This window comes from Anneissia japonica, unplaced genomic scaffold (assembly GCF_011630105.1).
Source record: "Anneissia japonica isolate Jap-2015-1 unplaced genomic scaffold, ASM1163010v1 scaffold287895_len483588_cov180, whole genome shotgun sequence".
NCBI classification, from domain to species: Eukaryota; Metazoa; Echinodermata; class Crinoidea; order Comatulida; family Comatulidae; genus Anneissia; species Anneissia japonica.
In genome coordinates this window covers 469,091-479,259 of record NW_022701552.1, presented here as the reverse complement: position 1 = coordinate 479,259, position 10,169 = coordinate 469,091, and the positions used below count along the sequence as shown (strand labels likewise).

Sequence of the window (10,169 nt, the reverse complement as noted above, 5' to 3'; positions counted from 1 at the left end):
AGAAAAGTCCTCTGGAGATAGAACGCTTACACTTTGGATAGTAAATCATTACTACTGTACTGTTCATCAGAATACCGTGAACATGCGTGCGTCTAAAACTTTGTCACCACCACAAGCCACATCATCACCACCGTCATCGGTGTATGGTCATCGACAGTCAGACCATTTAACATATAAAAATATGCCCACAAGAAGCCAACACATGTCTGTCAGTCTGATAGTGCCAATCGGTCATCTAGAGGTTGATATTCTTTTTAAAAAATCTCACCCCTTCTCCCAGCTCGAGCCTACGAGCTCAAGTCCCCCTGTCGGACAACTTGGGCGCCCCCCCCCCCTGAGAAAATATATCCTAGAGCCGCCACTGGCCGCTAGATGATCAGAAAATGAGACTTTTTGTAAAATTCATCATCACCACATCACTGTTATATACAATGCTGTAGCCAGGATTTTTAAACAGTGCGGAACAGTATCATTGTGGACCCACTTTAGGCGTAAATTCAAATAATGTAGACCAATTTTTTAAAAGTGAACCCATTTTACGCAAAAATATAAAAATTCTGTACCCATTTTCTTAAAAGTTCACCAATTTTACACGAAAATATGAGAAAACAGGACTCATTTTGTGAAACAGCATAATTTAGACCCATTTTTGAAAATTTAGACACATTCTTTGTGGACCCAATAGAAAAAATTGTGTGAGACTATCTAACTGTCCTTATAGCTGGCTACGGCATTGATTACATACTCAAAATGAAGCGCCAACAAATTTCTCATGATCTTTTATCAGCGATTTTCGACAACCCTAGAGATCTTATTAAAATGTGTGATGTACCATAGAAAATAAAGCTTATAAAGATTGCTTTTGAGTATGTACTTTATATACTTCAAAGCCGTGATTTCACAACCACCTCAGCCCCATCATGGTTGGGGCTGTGGTGCGAAAATTGGAGGAAATAGTACCGCTAGATGGCCGGAAATGACACTTTTATATAGTAAAATTCATCAGCACATCACCATTATATAGTCAAAATGAAGCGCCAACAAATTTCTCATAATCTTTTATCAGGGATCTACTTAATATCCTAGACAACTTAAGCCTAACTAAAGCTTACTAACTATACTATAATAATTGTGATCAACAAATCACAACTTACCTTTTCGCCTAAGCACAATTTTCTTTACTTTTTAATATTATTAATATTATTATCTATTGTGACCATCATCATCATTATCATTGTCGTCATCATACTAGTAGTACTATAGCATTAAAACAAAACTTTATATAGCTTGCAAAACGATAAAAACCAAACTGAACCATACAATATCACATTTCTGTATCTGAAAGACCTGGCCTAAGACATGGATTTAAGATTTTTTTTTTAATCACGCTTAGGCCTATGTGTTATTATAGTAGGCATATGTATAACGTGTTCCGATACATATTTACATAGATTAGAAGTATTTATTTTGAGTTATCCTTGGAAAAAATGTGTATCTAGCAAGAACAAGCTTTAAAATTTTAACACCGAGTACAAAGGGGGGGGGGTAGCCATGCCTACCCCTCCCCCGGTATATGTCCCTGAGAGGGAAACCTGTATTTACGGTCAATAACGATTTCAGTGTACACAATTTGATGTTTATCACTGAGAAAGAGCATCTAAACACATAACGTTTTGATATTGTCAATAAAGGAAACTTAAGATAGTACTGGAAAAGAGACAACTAAACGGAATTACTGTACAAATATACAAAAGTTTGTATTTATTTATTACAATTGGCTTTTTACAGAAAATATTACTGTGCTTTGCTACACCACCCTCATTAGTGAGTTTATATACTTTTGAGATGACTACTAAAGATACATTTGGATGGATAATAAAGGATGATAATAATTTTGAACCTAAGATATACTAATTTGATAATGTTTATGCCACAGCCACCAAAGAAAAATTACATATTATGAGATTCTTGGTGCACGGTAACTGCCAAAAGGCTCCACTTGTAGTAATTGCCAGAGTATCTGTTATAGGCCTTATGTAGGTACAAAAAAGATATGTTGTTGCAACATATGAAGTGTAAATCAATGAGGCCTTGCTTAAAAGAGCTGTTCTAAAGTGAATGTGGGTGCTATGTAAGATATATTACAATACTATTATCATTATGAAGCATGATGTTGCTACTGTATGCATTTTCTTTAATTTATAAATATGATTAGATTAGATCGATAACTATTAACCCAGTTGCAATTCCATTAATCTGTTTATACTGTTCATACATTAACTGTTTAATCCCGGTAAACCATGGTTAAGTTATGAACTTCAGCGGAAGATCCAGAGATATCCGAAACTGTTGTTTACAAAGGCCTTTGTCTTCATGGTGGGTTTTATATATATATATCTCTTCAATATTCGACCACATTTTGCATTATGTTTATATACAGTAGCAAGCTTATACTATGATTAATTAGAAGAATGTAAGCAGCTGAAGCACTGTCATTAAAAATTTTGAAAATGATTATCCCTCTGATGTAAACAAAAAATAAAGGTGGGGTAACGACCCATAAGTCACAGCGTCATTGTGCTGAATTGCTTATGGGCATGGTCCATGACTACCTAGCCGCTGTAAAGAGGCACTTACAGTAGCTTCATGTTCAAACGATTCAATGACATGGTCTGAAACGAACTACTGTACATGTATAGCATCATGGTAACACCCTGAACTTTTCCACAAACAAGACGTTTATACTGAACCTCCACATTAATTCTTTATCTGAGAACACTTGGTACTATAAACTGAACCATGGGCAAGGAGTGGTGGCTCGAACCAGTGCTGATGTTAAGGTCTAACCACTCGGTCACTCGCCTCGCCATGTTAGAAAATGGCTTAATAAGACCTGCATAAGAGTAAGGTACATAGCCTGGGACCTACGTGATAGCAATCATCCACAATCAATATAAATACAGCTATTTACTTGATTGTTACTCAGAGGACAAAGGCTATGGCTGAGGGTTCACAACATCAGATTTCAAAAAGCTAAAAATAAGGATCATGACTCAAAGAGACTATGAATATAAAATCATTTTTAAAACCATTCTCAATCTGTTGACTTTTAGTTCATCGAATTCTCCAATATCTAGTTCATTTTTTCAGCTTGGAGCCAAACTTTGCACTTGGTTTCTTTGGCGGACTCCACTTCAGACATGACACGTCGACTGTGAGACGAGGTTTGCGATACTGTGTGCTCTTCAAGTGTTCTTCAACCAGCTTTGGGGTCACGCAAACAACATGCTGGCCTTTCCAGTATTTTACCATGTTCAGCGCTTGCAGTGTGCTGATGATGTCATTCTGGGCAATACTTGTCATTTGACTAAAGAGATTAAGATAAAATTTGTGTTTTAGTTATTTTTTTTTTCATATTATTTATTAAAGCTAAAGCTATATTTTCTGTGTAAAATCTGGAAAACATTTAACAACTCAACTAAAACAATGAATTACTTAAAAGAATAATATACTGTCAATGAACAATTACGTTTCTAATGGCTACATAATTTAATTTTACTTTTTAATAAGAAAATCTTTTAATTTTGTTTACTACCAATTTAAGTGTCTAGTTAAAGAATATGGTGACCGAATTATTATAGATGAATATGTATTATTTACACATTCAACTCGACAGTGAAACGAAACGATCTACTTTAATTATTTATTTAGGGAACTTTAAAACATTTACCAATTCTCTATATGTGCAATTATATCAACAATGACCAGTAATTTGATATACCTGTATACTTTTTATAAAATGTGCAATTCAATTCTATAATTTTGCATTTTATATTTAACTTACTTTTAGTAGATTTTAATTCGATTCTAATATGTGCACTCTTTTAAAAAGATTTTAAATAAGGAGAGTTTCAATGGTTTTCGTTCTTACTTTCAACAGCTAATACACTAACTTAATTCAATTATATATTTATCTTAATCTAAACATTTTAATGTTCAACCATTTAAAATTACCTCTTAATGATTAACGTATAAATACCTATGGTCAACTTATGTTCAACCATTAAAAATAACCTCTTAATGAATAATGTATAGGTCAACTTTTCAAATATGATGCAATATATAACAACACCATTGAATATGTACTTATGTTTTAATGTGCCTGTTTTGGTGGGGGGGGGGGGTTTATGAGCTTTGTCAACACAACAAATTTTCATTTTGGACCAATAAAGTTTTCAGTATTACTTGGCATAGAAAATATTCAATATATTTATATTTGTTATTTTAAGCTAATAACTATATGCTAAGTAAACAATGTTCAACGCACATATTATCTATATTATGAAAGCTGCATGCTTTACCAATGAACTAAAAAAATTAACCTTTCTTGTAATAGTGGAACCCAGCTGAATCTCTAGACAGTATCTAAACCAAGACAAGTACAAAATATAAAAAAACTACAACACAAAATAATTCACTAGGCAATAGAATATGAAAATGGTTTGGAAAATTTACCTGAGATCTTTGATGGAAAGTGTACCACGGAAATCCCGTAATATTTCGAGAAGAACCCACGACCAGTAACTGCGGTAACTTAGTTTGCCAAGATCTGATAACGGTTTCTCGGGTGAGCCGACTGCGTTTTCAATCTTTGACAGCTCATAACCTTGGTGAAACAACAATATTGCAATACAATAATATTTCTTTTTTATTTCTTACTTGTTTTCATAAAATATACAATAATAATCTGGAAATTTTTTTTTCAGGAAATTTGGCTCCTTCTGCTTCTATTTTTCAATATTGCCCTTAGAACTTGAGTAATTGCATAACAGTGGCAGATCCAGGAATTGAAATGGGGGTGGGAGGAGGGGAGAGACTTGCACAAATAAAAGATCTACCTCAGCCTCACCATGGTTGGGGCTGAGGTAAGAAATTGTATGTTTAGGGCACAGGAAATGGCACTCTCAAACTGAAATTGGAATATAATTTTCTATTTTTCTCCATTTTTTGTTATAATTTTGAAATATTTGGGGGGAAGGGGTGAGCTTGTTCCCATCCATACCAGCCTCCTCCCCCCCCCCCCTTCGCTTTGAAGCCACTATTGGGTATGGTGCCGAAATACTTCAACCGACCTTCAATAACTTACTATCATCATATCAAATTTCATGATTTGCTAGAGAGTATATGATATATTTTGTGATTTTCTTTTTTTGTTATACTGTATATCCTAATGTTAGCATTTTTGTGCACTTAAAACAATGACAAGACTTTTAACTTCACTTGGTCAGTACAGGCAGAGTTAGAACCAGGGAATACAAACTTGGTTCTTGGTGTAGACCCTATACAGCTGATATCGTGTCAGAAAACAGATAAAATATATGGCAAATACTAATTTAAAACACTTTGAAACTTACTAAAGGCAATCAGTAACTTGCCGTACCCTTTTCTTTGGAATGGTGGAAGAGTTAAAATACATGCAACGTTGTTACCATCTGGTGATTCCTTCTCCTGTTAAACAAACAGAAAAAAAATAAGATGCAAAAAGAAGCAGATTTTAGGGAGTATACCAGGTTAAATCAGCAGGTGATTTAGTTAGAGCATTTGCAAAAGAGGTCAAGGGTATTGGGGGTTTAATCCTGGGGAGATCATTTTTTCCTCTTCTATTCTTCATTATACCATACACGAGAGGAGTCATACTTAAAATGAAGTAACTACAGCTGGGCAAAGTTGTGGTTAACAACTGTCCACTCCATATCTAGACTTGTTCAAGTGTTCTACAGTGATTAAATTTCTTTCCAAGACTTATAAACAGACTTGGTTATAAAGCATCAATGTCCCAAATTATCAGCTCTCCACTTCCCAAAATTCATAAGATGCTGGTTATACAGTATCAAGTGTAGCTCTTACGTTTCCCCCAAGCCAAAGATACTAGAAATACAAGATAGAGTTCTCCACACAAAAAAAGTGTTCCACCGAAATGCATGGTGGGAATACAAACAATGGGACGCCCCCTACAGCTGGATCTAAAAAAACTTCTGCCAAACTTTCATTACCAAGTCGTCGCGTATTTTATTATCAATTCCCAACAAAGATACTAGATATAAAAACAAACTGGAATAGACACCCAGACAGTGACATCGGTGAATACATAACCTCCTTGGTGGTGGTAGAAATCGTTGCTATTATCCAAATAATACACAAAACAATTAAAGCATAATCATGAATCAGTAAAGAATAAAACAACAATACAGCGCAGAATCGCATGGTTGGACGCACTCTTAGTGAAAAAGTTTTCCTCCATTAGTGAAAAAGGAAGGGCGCCTTTTGCGTCTGGATATACTTAGCAACAGAAGGGCGCCCTGTACGTTGGGCACGAAGTATAGGAAACTTGCATGGTTAAAAATAAGGGCGCCGCCTACGTTTGGCACGACTTCCGCCTCAATTTTACAACGCGAGAACTCTATCTTGTATTTCTAGTATCTTTGCCCGAGACCTAACAAAATTTGGTTATAAAATATGGTCCCAAATTATTAGTTGTTATATATTGATCTTTGTTGTTAAATGAAGCTATAAATGAAAAAATGTGAATTATCTTATAACTAATATTCTATTTTTTTTTTATATAGATTTTATGCCAGTACTTTTTTGTAATGTATTTTCAATGCAATATCTTTTTAAAATTATCAATTTAATAATGTTTATAATTAATAATATATTTGTGCAGTATTTTGTAATACTTTCATTAATGTAATTAAGACATGCATGTAATTGACTTTTACCTGTTGGTTAGTGTTTGAAATAAAATAAAATTAAAAAAAACTACAATACCTTGGAGAAGAAACCAACAATATGTGCCCCGTAACGATCCACTTCTGTGAGTATGTAGAATAGGAATGGTTCCACATCAAAGTACAGTGTCTTATGGTCCAGGAATAACTTTGCCAGGAGACAAACATTCTGACAATATATCTACAGGATAAAAATATTCTGGTTTGTATTTTGAGAAATTTGGCATAGGAAAATATGTAATGAAACCTGTAAAATCTATCTCGCAACATACCTTTATCACTATGAACATTTGCGCTTTTTTCGATGAAGTTACAGAAACCGTTGCAGTAATGTATACGCTATCAATGAATGTATCCAATTATGGTAGCACTGCATCACACCTATCTGTAGATAAATCAAGTCGGAAGCAACATACGTACACTGGGCAACTTGCAGTTGTGCGTACAGTAGTTGAGCGTTTGTGGGTGAAAGTCAACATGAGCACTACCGGCAAGTAGTTCAGTTGAGCACAGTCAAGTCACAAAGGCGAAATAAACTTGGCGGTTTTATAATTACAAACCAAGAACTACTGGTACATTTTTTTTAAATATTTATTATCTCTACTATAATTGTAAACAGCACTTATATATCCTGTTTTTCATATACTGGATGGGTTGATTTTTGGCATATGTCATATTATCTAACCCATTTATAAATATTTAAAACATTCCATGGATAGTGTAAAGCACAAAAAGGCAGTTTATTCCAATATGTAAATAGCGCATTATTATTATTATTATTATTATTGTAAGTGTTACCAACCTTGGCATCATGTCCATCCACTTCGTATACAGATATTGATCCTTTCCTGTAGATCTCCTTGCCAGGGGGCTGCCGTGCAGTACATGTACTCTATATATTACAGAAAGAAGGCAAGATCAATGCATAAAATAACTTCCTTTTAAAAGATTATTTAAAAAAAATGTGAGGTAAAAAAGTGGTAGAAGGTTAAAATTACTAATTATTGAGAGAGAGCAGATTAGCTCAGTGGGAAAATCTGGTGGTAGCCACTGTGTGTGCACTAAACCGTGGAAATCTCTAGGTCCCAGATTCAATTCCCATTGCTGCCTCCTTGTGTTTCAGCTGGAGGGCTGAAATACAAGTTACAATAGCGCACCGTCTTTCGTATGAGATGTTTAAGCTGTTGGTCCTGTGAGCATTTATGGCCCATGTGCAGGTTAAAAAACGCAGTACACTCTGCGGAAAAGAGTAGGGGATTGTCTCCCGGTTTACTGCCCAATCACCACCAGAAGGATCCCACTAGAAATAAGTCTTTTGTGGGCTATCCTTGGTGTTCATACCAAATAAATTCAATCAATCAATCAATCAATCAATCAAATCATTGGAAAATTTGTTTAAATGTCACAGGTTCGATTCCCGCTATGATTTTGAATGATCATAACATACCGTAAAAACCTTCAATAAAAGCCAAATGAGAAGCCCCCACCATAGTGGGGCTGAAGTAGACTCTTCATATGTGAAAGTCCCTTCTATTTGAAATTCTTACTAGATCCCCACACTAATATCATATCATTTTTTTCTTTGTTAAAAAAGATTATACAATGACAAACATGATTTAAAAACACATCTAAACCCCACAATGTAATTGGCAACGGGGACTGGAAAAGGGCCCCAGCGTTACGCCACTGGAAGTTATCTTTGATTATGATAGCATGTCAGTACCAATATTAGGTTATTGTACTAGCATGATTAAAATTTTAAAAATATTAAACAGAATTTTGAAATTCCTTAGTTGCAAAAATTCTGTATAGTAGCAATCTCAAATATCTTTGGAAAGAACCTCCCCTCTTAAGTTTTCAAAATTAATCTTGAAAAGAAGCCCATCCAAGGGTCCTCTCAAAAAGGAAGCAAAGGGAATTATTCAAGGTTTTACGGTAGTTTAATTTTTTTGTTTAACCGAGTGAAGCTCAAAAAAAGGAAGAATCATTGTTGTGTGCCTTACCATATGTTTCTTATATGTTCTTTCAAACTTCATGTAATTTAGACAGTACTCGCAAACCCACAGCTTGGGCTGACGACCAAATTCTTCAGGGTAGGGTGAAAAATACCAAACATCAATCTCATACTTGCCAATCTGGATCCTATCTACATACTTGACTTTAGTAATCTGCCAAAAAAAATGCAAAAAAAAAAATATTTTTAATTGGAATGTCAATTCTCTAATGATGAAAAAGCAGGGGATGGGTTGGTTGCTGAGGACTGGGATCATGTATTGTAATATGCACCACTGTCACTATTATGTCACAGTTACAAATAGATGTAAACAAGCTTTTTACTAACAAGTTCATGTTCCTTCTCTAAAGCTGCAGTTGTTGGGTCCATTTCTGCCAAACTCTGAAAAATGCAATAATATGGAAAGTATTGAAATAACATGAACAATAAAGCAATAATCCAAGTAATTACATACATTACCATACACTTTATTTTTTAAATTTTAATCAAATTTTTATTGTAAATATTTTTGGTGTTTTTTGGTGTTGTATTTGGACTTCTGACTCACTGAATCACAGAGGCAATTGCTTCTTTAGGGCTCTTGTGTCAAATAAATAAATGACATGAAATTATGTTTGAATCAGTTAAATCAAATGTTTAAACAGATTCTGTATAAGAACTAAACCATATTCAGACTACCAACAGACATGCAAAGACATGATCTGTTTGAAAAAAAAAGCATACAATATCAGACAAAATTTGACCAAACATTGTCCAGACTATAAAATTTTATTTGAAAAAAAATTATATGCCTAAATATGGCTGTGATTACATCACATCATGACCATATATAGGCACATCATGACTATATTTGGGCATATACAGCAGTACCTTAAAGGTCATGCAACTTAAAGGCATACAACAGGCCTTATAAAAGTTCTGTCTACACTATCAGGCTTTTTTTGTGAAAAATAACTGTGTGTGATTGCCCAATATGTTATGACATCATCATACCCACTGACCAATCAGAGATATTTCATGGCCGGCGGAAAAAATGATGTCTGGAGATTTTTGTGTGACCGGAAACAAATTCTAGACCTACCTTTTCAGGACCCGTGAGCTGATTTTTTTTTTCTTTTTTATGTTACATCAGAAAATTAGAATTTTGAAAAACATAAAAGTCATTAAAACACACTTCAAATGTCGGGAAAGCTCATTCCCGCTTTCTACGAATTAAAATTTTCCCGGGGGAGAACCCCTGGATCACCCTTTCTTTTTGGGATTTATCGATTCATGGAAAAAAAGAATACGCATGCAACTACTCATTTATTTATGTAGGCCTATGTATACACACATAAAATAAAAAATTAGAAAAATTTACCTGACCA

General features: G+C 34.4%; 1 protein-coding gene across 1 annotated transcript in view; it reads right to left on the bottom strand.

Moving 5' to 3' along the window:
- Positions 1–1,732: 1,732 nt before the first annotated feature.
- LOC117103618 (histone acetyltransferase KAT8-like) overlaps positions 1,733–10,169 on the bottom strand; it is a 13,126-nt gene continuing 4,689 nt past the window's right edge. The window contains exons 4-10 of the mRNA XM_033244202.1: positions 9,130–9,183; positions 8,792–8,956; positions 7,591–7,680; positions 6,829–6,969; positions 5,415–5,508; positions 4,516–4,666; positions 1,733–3,367 (exon numbers count right to left, since the gene is read on the bottom strand). Of these exons, the coding sequence (XP_033100093.1) occupies positions 3,139–3,367; positions 4,516–4,666; positions 5,415–5,508; positions 6,829–6,969; positions 7,591–7,680; positions 8,792–8,956; positions 9,130–9,183 (924 nt within the window). The 3' untranslated portion in view covers positions 1,733–3,138. The remainder of the gene's footprint in view (positions 3,368–4,515; positions 4,667–5,414; positions 5,509–6,828; positions 6,970–7,590; positions 7,681–8,791; positions 8,957–9,129; positions 9,184–10,169) is intronic.